This window comes from Rana temporaria, chromosome 1 (assembly GCF_905171775.1).
Source record: "Rana temporaria chromosome 1, aRanTem1.1, whole genome shotgun sequence".
Taxonomy (NCBI): domain Eukaryota; kingdom Metazoa; phylum Chordata; class Amphibia; order Anura; family Ranidae; genus Rana; species Rana temporaria.
In genome coordinates, this window is record NC_053489.1 from 2,259,146 (window position 1) to 2,278,709 (window position 19,564).

Below are 19,564 nucleotides of genomic sequence, written 5' to 3' on the forward strand. Positions count from 1 at the left end.
ACGGGCCATGCTTGGCATCATAATCCTCCCTCCTAAAAATGATGACCATCTCCACCATTTCCTGGAAGGACATGTTGGAGGCTCTGCACCTGATTCTTCTGCCTGGTTGGGCCTGGCCTGCCTCCTGGCTTGAGCTAGAAGCCACATTCTCGTGCATATCATCCATCATCATTCTCCCTCACAAAACGACAGAGAAGGGGCGTGGAAAGGACGATTCCGAACGTCAGGGGCGGGGTGTCGTGCGGAGCGTCACGCGTGCGTAGTGTAAAAAGGGATCGGACGTGTTTGAAAGCGGCGTGCAGAGTCTGTTGAAGAAGGCGGAAGTAACGATCATTTCAAACGACGGTACGTAACTTAATTATTTACTTTATTATAGTGAACAGGGAATGAGTTTGTGGGCTAGATATGGTGATAAAGCTTTAGTAGTAGTGGCTTGACTGACATTAGGTTTTTGATTATATGTTTGATTTGCAGAAATAATGGATCCCTTCAAGGATGTGGACTTCATGACTGAATTCATTCAGAAATGGAAAGAACATCCTGTTCTGTGGCAAACAAAAAAGACAATTACTAAAAAGAAAGATGCCAGGGAAAAAGCAAAGGAGAGCATGCTGGAATTTGTTAAAACAAGGGTCCCCCACGCCACAAGAGACATAGTGAAGAACAAAATTAATTCCATCAGGGGCACCTACAGGGCCCAACGGGTCCAAGTCCTGGCCTCAATGAGGTCTGGGGCTGCAGCTGACTCCATCTACAAACCTAGCCTGTGGTACTACAGTCAGCTGCAGTTCCTGGATGACCATATTGAGACCAGGCCATCCCTGTCTACCCTTCCCCCAAGAGGTAGCTCCCAGCTTCCCAGCAGCCAATCCTCCAGTCTTCCCTGCAGGCAAGAGCAGGCAAGCTCGGAGGAAGAGCAAGAGTTTCTGGAGGACCCCAATTGTGACCCATGGAGCCAGGTATGTCATTTTTATATGAATTTAGTATATGACAAGTATAATATAATGATGGCAAATTAATGTTACTAGTGTTCTAAATTCAAAGGGAATATAAAATTTGTTAAGATAATATCAATAGACAGTAGTGGCAAAACAGGATGTGGACAAGATAGAAAAATGAAGGGGTCGGAATGAGCGTGTGTCATTTTCGGGTAGGCCAGTAGGGGGGGGGGGGGCGCAATACACCTGCAAGGGGTCCCAGATGTCAAACACCCTTTTTGGGTAAAATCTAGTTGACACCAAATAGACTAGTTTGCATTTTGGGTTAAAGGCCCCCTAATTCCCAAATTCAGCCTGCAACAACCCCCACAACTCCAGGGGGACCATGTCTGAAGGTGTGTAAGGGGCCACATAATTAGGGATGGCCACCCTGTGTGTAATATATATTGACATTCAATTTGCATCTCTCATGATTTGAAAAATGTGTGTGATTAATGACAAACAAAAATAAACTATGTACCTTTTTTTGATACACAGGCAGAGCCAAGCCAGGAGGAGGCAGGCCCCACAGGGAGCCAGGGGGAGCCAGGGCCCGCAGAGAGCCAGGGGGAGCCAGGGCCAACTGCAAGGCAGGAGGTGGCAGAACCCACTGGGAGCCAGGAGGTGGCAGGCCCCAGTGGGACCCAGGAGGCACGCCGGCGGGATACCATCTCCCGGATCCCTCCACTCCGCACTCCCGCAAAAAGGGTCAGGAGTCTGCGACAAATGGAGGAGGAGACCCAGGCCCTGCTTCGCCAAGCTACTGCGGCCATCCGAGAGCCACCCAGTGAAGTAGAGGGGTTCGCAGCGCTCATTGCAGCCAAGCTCCATTATCTGGAGCAGAGCCAGCGTGTGCGCTGCGAACTCCTCATCTTCAAAGCCATAAGCATGGCATCCCTGGGGCAGCTCGATGACGACACCGACATTGTGCGGATTGCTCCTCCTGTCCTTGCTGCTCCTCCTGCTCCTGCTCATGCTCCTCCTCTTCATGAGGCTGCTCTGGCTCCTGGCACTACATCGCCTACAGGAACCCAGCCCCCAAGGACTCGGGCTACAGGGAAGACTGCAGGGAAGACTGCAGGGAAGGCTGCTGGGAAGAGAAAGCCAAAAAAATAACACGGTGCCCCTGATGGAATTTTTAGTTGACTCACAGCCTGGATTGGTGGCTTGGGGGACCCTTGTTTTACTAAGTTCAAGCACGCTCTCAAGTGCTTCCTTCCTTGGCATCTTTGTTTTTATTAAGTTGTGTTTTTTGTTGGCCACCATTTTATTTATTCATTTTTTGGCAGAATAAATGCACTTTTTTTTTTTTTTTTTTTTTTTATTTAAAGTGTATTTTTGTGCGTGTACTCGAGAGAGGAGCCGGACTGCAGGAGTTGGGAGTAGGCAGGCCTCCCCCAGAGGCAATCTGCCACCTTTCTCCATGCCCCGGGTGGCAATGGCGGGTGTGTGAGGGGGTCCTCCCACACAGCCCGCCCTACCTGCTCCGCTTTGAAGCCCAACGGGGCAGAGGGACTCCCTATAAGGGAGTGAGAGGATTAGCCCGCTCAACCAGCCCCATTAGTCCTTCGCCTCTCTTTTAGAGACCGCGTGGTCAAAGTGCGTGTGTTAACCCAATTTAGAGTGCGTGTGTAGGTGTGGTGGTTTTTGTGGGAGGGGGGTGGGCGTACTAAGCGCAGGCTTACCTCACATAGCACACCCACCGGGAGCCGGGCTGAGACCACCAAACTCAATTCACATGAAGCCAAGACCGGGATCCGAACCCCTAGCTGCAGAGGTGAATGGCTTGTCAGCGCAGTGCCAATCGCGTTGAGCCACCGCAGCTCCCAATAATAATAAATAAATGCACTGCAAATTTGCATGCAAATGCATGCAAATTTGACCATGTGTATTTTTTAGCTATTTGAGAGATCATTAGTGAGTGGGCAGACCCATTTTACAAAACTTTTATGAAACATTAACAAGGTAAAAACACATGCTTGTGGGTGACTTAAAAAAACTAATTATGTTGTTGCAGCCACTTCACACACTCCAAAATCAACCCAAAATAGAGATTTCACCAAAAGTTTGGGCCAAAATAAAAACGCACAAACAAAATGGTTGCCAATATATATATTTAAAATTTTCAAGATGGAAGATACACCTAAATAACACAACACAAACCTAAACATTATCTGACAAGAAATAATCAAGTTAAAAGCTTGTCATAACTATGTAACAAGATCAGCCGCAACAAACGACCATTTTTGTGTAGCATTTAAAAGCAGGGTGTAAAGAAGCGCATTCTTTTCTTCTATATACGAATGTGCTTAATCCATTCTGAACAGTAGTTTTACCAGAATGAGCGCTGTCGTCTCCTAACTTGCTTCTGAGCATGCGCGGGCTTAAAACGACGTTTTTACCTACACACGGTCAATGTTTAGGACACAAAAAACGACGTTGGGCAAAAACGACACATAAAATTGAAGCATGCTTCAATTTTTTTTGATCGATTTTCAGAAGACATAAAACGACGTTTTCTCCCACACACGGTCAATTAAATTGACGTTTTTCAAAACGTCGTTTTTTTAGATCGCATAAAGTGATGGTGTGTACGCGGCATTAGATTTAAGTCTGGCTCCTGGCTCAGATTATGTTGAAGAGCTTCCATCATCCCCGAACGTTCTCATTGGTATTGACGTGTATTATGACCTTTGGATGTTTCCTAATACCACCTCAGGCTCCTTTCACACTTATACGACTTGCCCCACGATTTGTGATGGCAAAGTAGCACGACAAGTCGTTTCCCATGATTTCCAATGATAATCATTCATATTAGTATGACTTCAAGTCATTCCAACTTCAAAGTAGTCCCTGCACTACTTTGGTCCAATTTTGATGCCACTTACACAGGCATTACCTGGAATCCAGGTCAGTAACTCATCTGAAGCCATGGGATCTGCAGGACAACCAGGAATAAAAGTCTCTTCAGAGCTGGATGTCAGCAATGGCACCCTCCTCACTATTTTTCGACAGGTTTCCTTAAAATGTTCATGAATCCTTTCAAAGGTATTTAAAGCTGAATTCCAGGTATGGACGTTTTACATAATTACATTGGTCTTGTCAGGACTGGGCTCAGCCCTTCATTCTCTGAGCTGGCCGCTCAGCTGTCAGCTAATTGCCAGCTCCTATCTCTCCACAGTGATCCACCTGTTGATGATCCTGCTCATCAGTCCTGCCTACTTAAGCCTTCCAGTTCAGTTGCTATCTGCCTTCGCCTTGGTCAACATCACAGAGATTATCTCCTGCATTCCTGTTGAAGACTTGCTTGGCTGACGTTCCTTCTGGCTCCTGATCCTGCTTGTTGTCCTGCACGTTCTTCTCTGGCTCTCTAACATTTGGCTTGGCCGACTATCCGATCCGGTTCCTGAACTCTGGCTATGTTTTGACTGCGCTTGCTCTGTTTATCTTTTTATTATTATTATTAAACAAGTAAGTGTGATTTAACTGTAGTTCTGTCTCGGTCTGATTCATGGTCTCTGACAGGTTTAGCTTGGACCAATGTAAGTATGTTCAATATGTTGCCCCGCTTGGCACAGGTGCCATTCATGTAATACTTTGTATTTGTTCAAAAATGTAAGGTGTTCTCTAAATTGGACGAAGTGTAGGTCTAGACTTCAACATCCCAGGTCTCCATCCTCCTCCAATTAGAGGATGCTTTGCATACATTGAGAAAATGCTAACATTCCATGAATGGCACATGTCAGAAGGGAATGTTGTCCCTGGAATAGATGTAAAGCCTCATGCACACGATCAGACTTCCATCTGACTTTTCTGTGGATTGTTGTCCGAAGGGCGTTAGTCGTGAACTTGGTATGCATACACACTTACCGACTTTTTCAGCCAACAAACACGAACGTAGTGACGTAATAGACGTACTATGTGGTTTTTCTGCTCTTTACCGCCACCCTTTGGGCAACTTCTGCTATTGTTGTCTGATTTTTAGCATTGGTTCTGAGCATGTGTGTTTGTACTTTAGTCCGATTGACTTGTGTACACACGATCAAATTTAGCCAAAGTTGGAAATTTGTTGTCGGAAAGTTTGTCTGTTCTCACAGCGAACATTTGTCTGATGAAAAAGTTTGTCCGATGGAGCGTACACTCGGTCGGAATTGTCCGATCGAACAGGTCTGTCATAGGTTTGTGGTCAAAAAGTCTGATCATGTGTATGGGCCTTAAAGTGGAGGTTCCCCCTAAAAATTTTTTCTAACAATACATTCGGAAGACTGCTTACACTGCGGGTAGGCTGGCTTTTTTTTTTGTACATACCTCGATATCGCCGTTTCATCCCTCGGCTTCCGGGTATGAGTCTTGCTGGACCTAGTTGATTGACGTTCCTCCGACCGACGCATACTTGACATCACGACTTTCCGAAAGAAGCCGAACGTCGCTGCGCAGGCGCCGTATAGAGCCGACTCTATACGGCGCCTGCGCAATGACGTTCGGCTTCTGTCGGAAAGTCGTGACGCGCAGTATGCGCCGGTCGGAGGAACGTCAATCAACTAGGTCCAGCAAGACTCATACCCGGAAGCCGAGGGATGAAACGGCGATATCGAGGTATGTACGAAAAAAAAAAAAAAAGCCAGCCTACCCACAGTGTAAGCAGTCTTCCGAATGTATTGTTAGAATTTTTTTTAGGGGGAACCACCCCTTTAAGAGTGGCAACCTCAGTCTGGACTCCAGCCAGGCCACGTCCAACACGTTTCTTAATGGGGATGCAGATCCCAGGCATATTGGGGGGGGGGGGGTATTTTGGCATCATTGGCCATCACTCAGGTGTGCAGAGGGCTGACAAGTATGTGTGTGAAAAAAGCAAAAAAATAGGGTGGTCAAGCCATCTGAAGTAAAAAAAAAATGAAAATGTGACAAAAATGAAACAATTAACGAAGATAACAATCCCAATAGGCCAGGTATGGATTGGAGGGACTCCCATGTCATTTTTTTTTCACTGCCAGCAATTTTTTTTTTTCATTCATCTGTCATCGGTGAAGTTCGTTGACAGGCGATTACTCATGCGTTGTTAAGGACATGGCGGCCGGCTTCCTGGCAGCAACCAGCTACTCACTGTGCCCTGATTGGGCAAAGCTTTGCCCACTCAGGGCTTAGAATGCACTGTGCAGCAAACATCCAGCCAGGCTCCCTGCAAATTCTGGTGTTCACCGAACGGGCGAACAGGAGATGTTCGGGCCAAACTTTTGAGCGTCCAGAATTGCTCACACAACTCTAAGGCCGGGTACACACGGTCGAACATGTCCGCGGACCAGTTTCCGCGGACATGTCCGACCGTGTGTACGGCCTAGCAGACAGGTTTCCAGCGGAAAAAAGTTTCTTAGCAAGCTAAGAAACTTGTCCGCTGGAAACATGTCTGTCGGACATGTCCGATGGTTAGTACACCTAATCGGACATGTCCGCTGGTTATGACGTGTAACCAGCGTCCCGAAATCTGACTGCGTGGAAGCATTGCACTTCCGTGTTTGAGAACGTCGGTGTCTTCTACGTCACCGCGTTCTCTGTCCGCGGGGATTTTGGTCTGATGGTGTGTACACACATCAGACCAAAAGCTCCCAGGAGACATGTCCGATGAAAACGGTCTGCGGACCGTTTTCATCGGACATGTCTCTTTGTGTGTACGGGGCCTTAGTCTTGAATTAATAAATTTTCATAAACCGTAGTTCCAGAAAGGTGGTTCTTATTTTTTTTTTGTAATCTAAAATATAAATTTTTTAATTCCCTTTTAAAACTTCTGTTTCTCTTTTCTGTAATGTGTAGGAAATGTCCTCTCAATATGTTGTATCGATAATTTCACATAGCATTAAATGAATATTCCGTGGGAGACTTGCCAAATGGTGGCTCCTCTGACACCTGTTACCTTACATCTCAAGGCCAATGTAAGGAAAAATAGTATAGTTTGATCACGGCGACCTGATGTAAGGAGCTAAAATTGTCCTTATCGCAGACAAGCTCTCACCTGATTGGTGGATCGTGTGTATATAAGCCAGACAAGCCTGTCCATACTTTGTCCATTACTTGATTCCTAGCAGAATGGCAATGCTGTGGTTCCTTTCCTGCCTAGCCCTCCTTAGTGGAGCTTATGGTGAGTATTGACATTCCTCCTGTATATTTGTCTTGTGTTTTAGGCTTTTTTTATTTCAAAAGAGGTTAATGATGGCCGAAAAATACCAAATGACTTGACCAATCCAAATAGGCCAGCTCCATCAAGTCTGTGCTTTCAGTTTAAATGATATGTTTTTTACCCATTTTGTATAGATCTAATTTGTCCCAAGCATAGGTAGTTAGTCTTAGGAAGGCCATGCACTGGTCAAATTTCGAAAGAATTTTCTTTTGAAAATCAGAAAATTTGTGCGTTTGGTGATCCGATGGCGCCACCATTGATTTCCAAATTTCGACCGACCAAACCTTCACCTCATGTTCCTACAGAAAATAATTTTCGTGTCGGGAAATCTTCTTTTCTTTTCAGGGAATTTTCTTTTCTTGCGCATTTCTTTTTCGAATATATTTCTCGCATGATTCTCCCATCATTGATTTGAAAATCGTTAATTAAGTCAAAAACTTTCCAACATGTCCGATTATTAAAATTCAATGGCTATTGCTGGAGCCCACTAATGGTGCGAAATACGAACGAAAATTATTAGATACGATTTTCAAAAGAAAATTCTTTCGAAATTCGACCCATGTATAGCCCGCCTTAAACTTTCCATCTGCTAGTTTGAGGTCATGTCCCATGTCCAGGATCTCAGCCTCTTATTAAACCTCCCAAATCTTTTTCAAACCCTTCATGCATTTTAAGGTTCCAATCAAGACCACCATTTCCCTTCCTTCCTCCAGACTGTACCTATTAAGTTCCTGATATGTTTCATCCCTCAGACCCTCCACCATTTCTGTCACCAAGAACCAGAAACATAGACTATAAGGCCTCTTACACACGATAGGTTAACCAGAGGACAACGGTCTGATGGACCGTTTTCATCGGTCAAAACGATTGTGTGTGGGCCCCATAGGTTATTTAACCAACGGTTAAAAAAAGCCAACTTGCTTTAAATTTAACCGATGGATTCCTAACCGATAGGTCAAAACCGATCGTTAGTAGGCACGAGCATCGGTAAAAAATCCAGGCATGCTCAGAATCAAGTCGACGCATGCTTGGAAGCATTGAACTTCGTTTTTTTCAGCACGTCGTTGTGTTTTACGTCACCGCGTTCTGACACGATCGGTTATTTAACCGATGGTGTGTGGGCGCGATGAACCATCAGTCAGCTTCATCAGTTAACCGATGACACCGGTCCTTCAGACCGTTCTCATCGGATGGACTGATCGTGTGTACGAGGCTTTACAGTGCAAACTTCAAAAAAACTTAATGGAAGCCAATCAGAGATCATCGACTTTATCTCCGTATCACGTTGAAGAATTTAAAACTAAAACAAGATAATGCTTTCATCCCACTTTGCATGATATGTACAGTGGAACCTCGGATTGCGAGTAACGTGGTTAATGAGCGTTTCGCAATACGAGCACTGTGTATTTTTAAAAATCCTAACTCGGTTTGCAAGCAGGATTCAGGCCAAAGCGGCATGCAGTACCGCGTTTGGCCTGAGGTGGGGGGCGCCGGAGCCCCTTTCTGATGGTCATGTGCTGGTCGGAGCAGAAGGAATATTTCCTCAGTTTCGGGTGCCCATCCAGCTCCACTCGCATGTTCTTCTGCCTTGGCTCAAGTCCTGGCCAGCCTTGCCTTCCCTGGTGAAGTCATCTTCCTCCGCTCCCCACCCGGTAGTAGCCTGGCCCGGAGAGTAAGACTTGACAGGCTGTAAGGCAGGCGACGGGAAGAGAGTCACTTATTGCCGCCATTACTAGTAAAAAAAAAAAATAGGTCCCAGGATTTCATTTAAAAAATCCGGTCACCTTACCCAACGGGCCATGGGAAGCAAACATTAAAATGTCAAGGGGGTTAATTCTTACTTTATATTAAACTAAGAAGGTATGGTAAGTCTGAGATTTTGGGGCTCATCTGTTTTTTTTCCTGTAGGGTTATAGAGCAAAAAGTAATAAAAGAAAGTTAAAATCCTAATCAATATAACATCATCCATATATATAAGGAAAAACAAATTCAAATACCACATTGTGTCAGTATAAATTTGCTAACAGTTATTTTTTGTGTTTTCCCCAGGCTGCGGTGTTCCCGCAATCAAGCCCATTATCTCCGGCTATGCCAGGATTGTGAACGGTGAGAATGCCGTTTCTGGATCTTGGCCCTGGCAGGTGTCTCTGCAGGTAACGACTAAACATTTCTTCCTTGTTACTCTTTGTCAAACACCTTCTATTATAGACAAAACTAGAGATTTCACAAAGTCACATATTTTTGTGACATAAATAATTTTCACATTTTTACAGTCTGAGCCTTTCCCAGATACAAAAGTCAATTTTACAGCATTTATTTTTAGTGTTCCCGGGTTTAATGTCCTTTCCCTACATATACTCATCTGGCATATATGCTGAAGGACCACTCTGACATTGTTGAATTGTCTACAGGGAACTTTAGACTTCCTTCAGACTTATGCCAAGCTTTTTTAAAGGATGATTTTTAATGCAGTGATATGGTGGACCTGGTGGGTGCCCATTACCGCACCTTATAAAACACACAGTTGCATGCAGATATTCTGGTACAGGCAAAGCATAGTACATCCAAGCACAGAGCAGTGACTTGTGTACTTACCCGTTTCTACTTTATGTAGGCCTGTTAAATGTATTGCCTTGCTAATATTTAAAACAGGCCTTACTGATGGGTTTTAATGTGATTATCAGATGCTGGTGGGCCTGGTTGGGAGCCCATTACTGCACCCTTTAAAACACATTTAAACTGCTGCATGCAAGATTTCTTGCACAGGCACAGCATATTGTATCCAAACACAGAGCTTTTGCCTATACGAGTTTTCCACCTTATGCCTGTTATGTGTAGTTGTGGTAAATGTTCTGCAGTAATCAAGATTAAAATAGGCCTTTCTGATGGGTAATGTGGAGGCTAAAAATGCCATAGCAGCTCATAATTATCCACAGACATGTTTTAGCTAATAAAAAAAGTCCAGCAATTTTTAGAAGGTGGTACATCTGACTTGTGCCCTCACCTATAGTGCTACATCATGTGGTCTTCAAGTCTGAAAGAAGCCATGCAAATAGGGAAAACTGAAGCTAAGCTTCCCAAAGGAGATTAAAACTGCACACAGATCCTATTAGTTAAGCTAGACTTTGTTGAACACCCTATAGCCAGCCCAGACCTGTGACATAATATATGTAATATGTCATGACCCTGAATATGTTTCTTTATTGTAAGCCTAAAATAATTCTAAAATAGCATTCATGTAATGCATACAGGAAATAGGAGTTTAATGGAGTGAAATGATCTGTATATAAAGCAATGATCTGATGATTCTTCTTACTCTACAGAACAGCTTTGGATCCCACTTCTGTGGTGGTTCTCTGATCAACAGTCTCTGGGTTGTCACCGCTGCCCATTGCGGAGTCACGTGAGTCTTATATGATAATATTCTACTGCAAAGTCAGCGTTCACTGCAATGCTTCACTGGTAATCTGTCCATCCAGAGCCTCTGGTTTATAGACCAGACACATTATAAATATAGAGCCATTTATCCAACTGTCCATCCAGAGCCTCTGGTTTATAGACCAGATGCATCCTAAATATAGAACAATTTATCCAACTGTCCATCCAGAGCCTCTGGTTTATAGACCGCATACATCCTAAATATAGAGCCATTTATCCAACTGTCCATCCAGAGCCTCTGGTTTATAGACCAGATACATCCTAAATATAGAACCATTTATCCAACTCTCCATCCAGAGCCTCTGGTTTATAGACCAGATACATTGTAAATAAAGAACAATTTATCCAACTGTCCATCCAGACCCTTTGGTTTATAGACCAGATACATCCTAAATATAGAGCCATTTGTCCAACTGTCCATCCAGAGCCTCTCTCTGGTTTATAGACCTGGTTTGCACCCTTGTTGATTTTCAGTTATAAATTTAGAAAGTGCTGGGAAACGTTCTGGTCTGTGAAAAATTCTGAGATTAAATATTAGAGGTGACATCTGAAACATCAAATCAGCCTTATGGCAACTAATGACCATTTTTCTCTTCCATCCAGAACCTCCAACTTTGTGGTCCTCGGTGCATATGACCGATCCCTATCGTCTGAGGCCACCCAGAGAATTTCTGTCGGCAGAGTAAGTGTTTTTTTTCTTTTCAATATAGAGAGATAATCAACCATAGACAGTAACTGCTCTGTTTGTCTTTTTCCATAACGTTAGACAGTCAGTCATCTACTCTATTGTATAAAGCTACAGGCTCTTTGTATGAAGACCAGTTGGATTTACCTACATTTCCAGGAATTTCATTCTAACTTAACTTTTCTCAGGCCTTCAGACACCCCAATTACAACTCCAATACCATCATCAATGACATCACCCTGATCAAGCTGGCCACTCCCGCCACCTACACCGACCGCATTTCCCCCGTGTGTCTTGCTGCCACCGCTGATATCTTCAATGGAGGAGAAAGATGCGTCACCACCGGATGGGGATACACCAGTGCTGCCGGTAAGGGAATTAGATATTCTACCGAAAAAAAAAAAACATAATGCATTTATGTGTTTGAGATGAAAATATGTTGTACACTGAACCCAAAATTTCCCAAAAAAACAAAGATGAGATATTAAAGTGTATGTAAAGCTAAATAACTACACTATTTGTTCCTTTAGTAGACATTTTTATTTATTTTTATACAGAAGCCACCCATGCACTGTAAATACCTGGTGATTGTGCCAATCTTCTACTGATTCAAGGGCTTCCTGTTCCGTACTGACCATGCTAATCATGGCAGGGTGTGCCTGGAGTTCAGTAGTTAGCTTGTGACATCACAGAATGACACGCCCCCTGCCCAGCCCTACTCAGGCGTGATTGGCAGTGTCTCCAGGTAGAAGTCATGCTGTCAAATCAGCTGCAATTTGGGTGTGAGCAGGGGAGTGGACGATCAGTAGCCAATCACAGCCTATTCAAGTCAATGGGCGGATCTTTCAGCTGCAATCCCAACCCACCCAGCAGAAGGACTCTGGGAAGGAAGGAAACGTTGTGGTCAGGTGACCACTGTATAATATCTTTAATTTCAGGCTTTTGGTTTTTTTTCGGCACATTGTTAGGTCATGGCTAAGGGATGTGCAGATTACTGAGGCTCTCTTTTCCTACAAAGCTAGTAACCACCCCTATTCCTTAAACCCAATGTTTGACCAGACGACACATTCTTTTTGGAGTCAAATGGCCATAGCAGCCATTTTTTTTACAACAAAATGAAATACAAAAAAACTCTCAACATACAACGTAATGCATGTAATAAGTTTTTACATAACCGTTAAACTAAATAAAAACTCAGCTTAAACCTGCCTGGTCTAGAGGTCTTTGAAGGGCAATTTTCTCGAACAACAAGTTGTATCTGTACACCCCATAAAAGCCTCACGCCGCATATTACGCCAGCTCAGGGACAATTTCCAGTTACTTCCTTCCAGATACAACCAACTACAAAACCATTGTTACCATTGTATTGTTAGTAAGGGAAGGGACACCCAGATGGGCCCAACCCCCCTCTAAACATCCATTATTTTTTCCAGCACCGCCTTCAAAGACCCCATAGACCTCCCGCTGCTGCTACAACTATCTAGAAAAAAAATTAATAAACTTCTAACGTTAATAGCAAGGGAAACCATACTCCCCCGTAAGACCCGCCCCACCAGGTGTAAACCATCCTACCTCGTGTGGACCTAGAAAATTACAAAGGTGACCCCAGAAAAGATACAAACCAAAAAAGGGGAGGGTGGGTGGGAAAAACTTTCCTTCCTCTGCTCCGACTGAGCACTGTTGGAAAAAAACGCCCCTCTACCTCCCTGAACAACACCCCCCACACTCGGGAACCCACCAATCCTGGTAAGTGCCATAATACCTCCCCCTACCCCCAGCTCTTCCTCCGCCTCACTGCCCACCCCAGTCATGCTGGCCCTCCTCCCAGTTGCACTTTCTGCTCCGGGCCATTACTTTTTACATAATGTGGAGTGTCTACTATGTGGTGGCTTGCTTGTTTGTTGTAGACTTCACACTTTTTGACCTTTTTGTTTAGGAATAAGCCCAGTAACCATCATACTGTGCTCCTCTACAGTGCAATGAAGGAATAAGGCCGAGCCATCGTAGACGTTAGATGTTATTTCGTTAGGAAGTTGTTGGTGACTCAAACCGCTGTGAATATAAGGTTGTTGCACATTTTTCATATTTTTTCCATTCTCCCTTTTCTCACTTTCAGTTCAAGTCACCCCATCCAGGCTTCAGCAGGCATCTCTTCCTCTCCTGACCACCGCCAACTGCCAGAGCTACTGGGGTACCAACATCAGGGACACCATGATCTGCGCCGGTGCCTCCGGTGTCTCCTCCTGCATGGTACGATGACTTTTGCTACTGTTGTCCCGCTAGGGAACCAGAACCAGAATCCAAGCCCATGTGGTTCAGCTCCTCGAAGGATCAGGCTGGTGTTTCTACAAACCAGTATACATTATTGCTAAAGGAAACCTGCTGGAGACGCTAATGAGAATCTACTTCCATCTAAAGACCTAGCACAGGACTATTAAATGATGAGGGTGGAGCTTAGCTCTGTAGAGTGGGGCATAGATTGGTGCCATATTTATAGTATATATAGAATACGGGATCCAGAGACTCTCCAGGCACAAAAAAGCTCAATTTAGGAACTTCTTGCTCTATAAAAATTTAGTACTATAACAAATTTACAAAGTTAAATCAGGATAAGTTTCTGTTACTCTTCATGTAGCTAAACCTAGTACATTCTCTGAACTTTTGAGGTCTCCAGCTGGAAGCGTCGCCCTTTTTTCTGCTTCCATGTATGATCCCAGGGCTGGTAGTCACTGGTTGGTTTAATCATTAATTCTGAGTAATAGCTGTAGATAGATCAATATTCTTCATGGGGGGACATATACTGTGGGGAGCACACAGCTCAGACCAACAGAACTTATATAAAGTAAAACAATGTTCATTGGGTGGGATTCTCCTGTGACGTCTCTTCTTTTCTTTTCAGGGTGACTCTGGTGGACCCCTTGTGTGCCAGAGGAGCGGAGCCTGGACCCTGGCCGGTATTGTGTCCTGGGGCAGCTCCACCTGCTCTACATCCACCCCAGCCGTCTACGCCCGCGTCACCGCCCTCAGATCCTGGGTGGACCAGACTCTTGCCGCTAACTAAATACCATCCAATCCTTTTATGATACTCAATAAAATTTCATTGTATCATTATTTTGTTGTGGATTCATTTGCCTAGATGTGTTCACAAAGTAGATAAAAAAATATATATTCTATATTACCAAAAGTATTGGGATGCCTGCCTTTACACACACATGAACTTTAATGACCTCCCAGTCTTAGTCCGTAGGGTTCAATATTGAGTTGGCCCCACCCTTTGCAGCTATAACAGCTTCAACTCTTCTGGGAAGACTGTCCACAAGGTTTAGGAGTGTGTCTATGGGAATGTTTGACCATTCTTCCAGAAGAGAATTTGTGAGGTCAGGCACTGATGTTGTACAAGAAAGCCTGGCTCGCAGTCTCCGCTCTAATTCATCACAAAGGTGTTCTATCGAGTTGAGGTCAGGAGATGGTTCAGGCCAGTCAAGTTCCTCCACCCCAAACTCTCTCATACATGTCTTTATGGCCCTTGCTTTGTGCACTGGTGCACAGTCATGCTAGAACAGGAAGGGGCCGTCCCCAAACTGTTCCCACAAAGTTGGGAGCATGAAATTGTCCAAAATGTCTTGGTATGCTGACGCCTTAGGAGTGCAGGCCAGTCAAGTTCTTCCACCCCAAAATCCCTCATTAATTTCGTTATGGACCTTGCTTTTTGCCCCCCTTGCTAGTAGCCGGTTGGACCCCCTTTATTAGGTCCCCCTTGCTAGTAGCGAGTTGGACCCCCTTTATTAGATCCACCCTGCTAGTTGCGTGTTGGACCCCCTTTATAAGGTCCCCCCTGCTAGTAGTGGGTTGGACTTCCCTTTATTAGGTCCACCTTGCTAGTAGCGGATTGAACCGCCTTTATTAGATCCCCCCTTCTAGTAGTGGGTTGGACCCCCTTCATTAGGTCCCCCTTGCTACTAGCGGGTTGGACCCACTTTTGTCTTCATTCTTTGTGGAATAGATACAAAAAGGTGTTGGCTGCACATCCATGATGCCAATCCCCTATTCCACCACATCCCAAAGGTCTCTATTGGATGAGATGTGGTGAGTGTGGAGGCCATTGGAGGACACTGACCTCATTGTCCAGCGGTGAGATGATTGGATCTTTGTGACATGGTATATTATCCTGCTGGAAGGAGCCATCAGAAGATGAGGAAACTGTAGTCATAAAGGGATGGACATGGTCAGCAACAATACTCAGGTAGGCCGTGGTGAATAAACCATGAGGGGCGATATGTGCAAAAGAGATCACACAAACAGGGCTTTTTTTCAGGGGGAACTCAGTTCCACCACCTCTGGCTCAGACCCTTTGGTGCCTGCTCACCACAATCACTTGTAAACACAGAAGTCTGGTCTCTGCATTTACAAGTGACAGCTCTGCACTCTGTGTGTAACCACCTGAACTCTTCATTCTGTATGTAATGCAATCCTGGTATTAAATGCCCCTTTAAGACCCTTCTACTGTTTGTGAAATCTGAACGGGGTGGTGGTTGAATTCCTGCACCTATTTTCTGAGAAAAAAAGCTCTGCACACAAATACTTAGAAGTATGACATTAATTAAAAGTAAAGACAGATACAAATAAAGAAAATTGGACAAGAATACATAACTAAAGATACTGTTTCGCCACGGAGTTCCCCCATGATGGCTTGGCCAGATAATCAGACAGACACCAGCCTAATAGACTGACTGTTCCACATTATGACCGTAGTATATAGACTTCTGTGTAAGGAATGGACAACCTTCAAGCCAACTCCCTTTGTAAGAAACAATACGATCTTTTAAGGACTTGGCCAGTTTACAATCTCACATTCCTTTGGTATGAATAAGCAGAATTTGATGGTGCATTATCTAGCTGGAAGGAGCCATCAGAAGATGGGGACACTGTAGTCATAAAGGGATGGACATGGTCAGCAACAATACTCAGGTAAGCCGAGGTGATAAAACCATGGGGGGCCCAAAGTGTGCCCATCCCCCACACCATTACACCACCACCACCAGCCTGACCCGGTGATACCCCATTCCCCCACACCATTACACCCCCACCACCAGCCTGACCTGGTGATACAAGGCAGGATGGATCCATACGCCAATTCTGACCCCACCATCTGAATGTCGCAGCTGAAATCCAGACTCATCAGACCAGGCAACGTTTTTCCAATCTTCTATTGTGCAATTCTGGTGATCCTGCGCCAATTGTAAACAATTAAAGATCGTATCACCACATAGTGGTGCCGTGGATACGAAAAACAAATAAAATTGCCACGTCCCGATCAATTGGATTTTAGGATTTTAGAAGATAAGTTGGCAGATGATGGACTTTATGGGCATAACACAGATATGTATTAAAAACATACAAAACCAATTAAAATTAATTTGCTATTCATAAATGTGCCTAGAGACAAGACTAACACACCACCTAGATATCATATATAGTATACTTAGAATGAGGGACCAATAGGTGACTTGGTGGATACAATGGCATGAAGAATGAAGAAGAAAGAGGTGGTGTGTCATATGCAGCTCAGCTCGACACGTTGCGCGTATTCACAAAGCGCTTCTTCAGGAGCTTATGGCGTATCCTATGAATAAAGTTTTTTTTTGCACAAAAAAAGGTTCTATTATTCATTTAAAAAGATTATGATCAAACAACGTTTTTTTGCCTTGATGGCATATAGACCGCTACACAACTCCCCACAGCACCCCACAACTCGGCCCAAAACCCCAATCTATCGGCGGGAATTGTGCCAATTGTAGCCTCAGTTTCCCTTTTCTTAGCTGACAGGAGTGGCACCCGTGTGGTCTTCTGCTGCTGTAGCCCATCTGCTTCAAGGTTGGATGTGTTGTGTGTTCAGAGATGATATTCTACCTACTTTGGATGTAACGAGAGGTTATTTGAGTTACTGTTGTCTTTCTGTCATCTGGAACCAGTCTGCCCATTCTCCTCTGACCTCAACGAGGCATTTTCCTCCACACATAAGTAAAATAATTAGTGCAGCGCAATGAAATTGAGAGAAGAAAGTCCATCCAACAATGATGAGGAACTACAAGTCCCAGAATGGAAGACGAGATCTCTCATGAAGGTCTGATCCACTGGTGATATATAGGCGACAAACCCTCCACCACATAGCCAATGCACTCACCAGAAAAGGTGGACTCCTGGTCAACAGAAGGTCATGTGCACTCCACAAAGGGATAATGGTATTTCTCCAGCACGGCAATGATTTCCAGCGTATCAATGGGACCAATCCCTCCAGGTGAGTATAGGAAAAAAAAATATGAGGGGACACGCTCTAATGATGATCGGAAAATTCCGACAACAAAACCACGGATACATTTCCGACGGAAGGTTCACTCAAACTTGTCTAGCATACACACGGTCACACAAATCTTATCATAAATTGCGAAAGCCAAGAATGCAGTGACGTACAAGACGTACGATGGCACTATTAAAGGGAGGTTCAATAGTTAGTGTTAGTAGAAGTTTGGTGAGAGACAATTTGCGCTTTTCAGCCTCGTTCTTTTCAGTCCGTTACAGCGCGACGAATGTGCTATCTCCATTACAAACGCTAGTTTTACCAGACCCGGCGCCCCCGTCTCGTACTTGATTCCGAGCATGCGTGGAATTTTGTGCATCGGGAATTGTCCACACATGATCGGATTTTGTTGTTGGAAAATTTGAGAACCAGCTCTCAAATTTTTGTTGTCGGAAATTCCGACAGCAAATGTCTGATGGAGCCTACACACTATGTGAAAAAGTGCTTAAATCCGCCCTTCTTAATGATGAAGCACTGCTCAGCGCACAGGAGTAAGCAGTTAAGATCAATGATATATAGGTAAAAGAGACACCTAGATACACAATAAGCAGCCACTTAGATAAAGGAAATATTGCAAATGACAGTAAACAAAGGAAATGTATAAATGACTATGCAGTCAAAGCAGTTCTATGTGTACTGTAGCAGCGCTAAAAAACAGAGTATGAACTCTGAATAAAAGTTCTATGATGACATAGGCATCAGAATAATGGTGCAGGTGGACATCAGCAGTAAATAGTGTCTTCATCAATGTGTGCTCCTCATCACCAGGGGGTTGTGTTTCACCACGTGGGGGGATACTATCCCCTTATGGGAATGCACTCACCAGACCAAGAATAAAAACCAGCATTGGATACACATCCGCCTCTGCCACCAGTCTTGCACTCTCCACCACTCCTGCTTAAGTGTGTCTTGCTTGTGTACATATAAAGGAATAAACTTTGGATAGTGTATTACCGTTTTAAAAGTTTATTATAAAAACCCACAGGTCCCCTATAAAATATGCGTACCACAATGCAATAAAACATAAGCATGAAAATGTACTGTGCCTGTTGATCCTTCTTAGATGTAATACCAGGTTCTGGCGCTCAGGCGCGCTCCTCTGTTCCTGATCCACCAGGCTAACAGTCTATGGGTCGTCCGATGTTAGCCACACCCTGACGCGTTTCGTCATTGGCTGACTTCGTCTGAGGGTGTGGCTGCAACATTCAGCGACCTGTTAAATAGCCCAGAGCGTCCCAAAGTACCGCCCACTTGACCGCCGTCATGGCGTCTGACCCGCGCGTGCGTATTAGCACTAGCGAGGTCCGCGCCAGGCGAAGGGCGGAAGTAGGGCGTGTACTCCCGATCTGTGTCCAATCGGGAGTGGGGACGTTAGGTGCAGCGTGGTGACGCTGGTCTCAATTCAACGTGCTGACGTCTGTGAAACCAGTGCCAGGGAGTGGGCGGAAGTGAGCTCATAGCTCGTATCCCGCGCAGCCGCACATTGTGAATTGAAGCCACTGCCCACACTGGGTCCAGACATCAAAACACACACGCGCATCTCGACAGCGAGAACTGCAGGCGCGCCCATCCTTGTCTCATAAGCCAATAGGCTTGCAGTGTCTAAATCGCTCAGTACGATAGTGTACAGTAATGTTTGCTAGTACAAGGTATATGGCATAGTGAGCGATCCATATAGAAATTTAGACAAACTGTAACTATGTCATTGGATAGATCTACCCAATCTTATGATCCACATTGTGTGGGTAGATCTATCCAAATGGCGTAGGGTTCCCCTTAAAATTTATTCCAGACCCGAAGGGCCCCCACTGATCTTTTCACTTTTTTCAATTGCCGGCAATGCTTTTTTTTCCCACCCAGCTGTCAGCGAGGAAGCCCGTTAACAGCTGGTGACTCATCCGATGTTAAGAATGTGGCGGCCGGCTTTCTGGCTC

General features: G+C 44.7%; 1 protein-coding gene across 1 annotated transcript; it reads left to right on the plus strand.

The window, feature by feature from the left end:
• The first annotated feature begins 7,004 nt into the window (after positions 1-7,004).
• LOC120920743 (chymotrypsinogen A-like) lies at positions 7,005-14,334 on the plus strand. The gene is made up of 7 exons (XM_040333038.1): positions 7,005-7,110; positions 9,199-9,302; positions 10,473-10,552; positions 11,191-11,269; positions 11,461-11,641; positions 13,389-13,522; positions 14,172-14,334. The coding sequence occupies exons 1-7, from the start codon at positions 7,059-7,061 to the stop codon at positions 14,331-14,333; spliced, it is 792 nt and encodes a 263-aa protein (XP_040188972.1). The 5' UTR covers positions 7,005-7,058; the 3' UTR covers position 14,334.
• Positions 14,335-19,564: the final 5,230 nt, after the last annotated feature.

Coding starts and splice junctions, on each gene's coding strand:
- LOC120920743 (XM_040333038.1), top strand. CDS start 7,059: ATGGCAATGCTGTGGTTCCTTTCCTGCCTAGCCCTCCTTAGTGGAGCT. Junction 10,553..11,190: donor GCTGCCCATTGCGGAGTCAC/GTGAGTCTTATA, acceptor TCTTCCATCCAG/AACCTCCAACTTTGTGGTCC. Junction 13,523..14,171: donor CCGGTGTCTCCTCCTGCATG/GTACGATGACTT, acceptor TTTTCTTTTCAG/GGTGACTCTGGTGGACCCCT.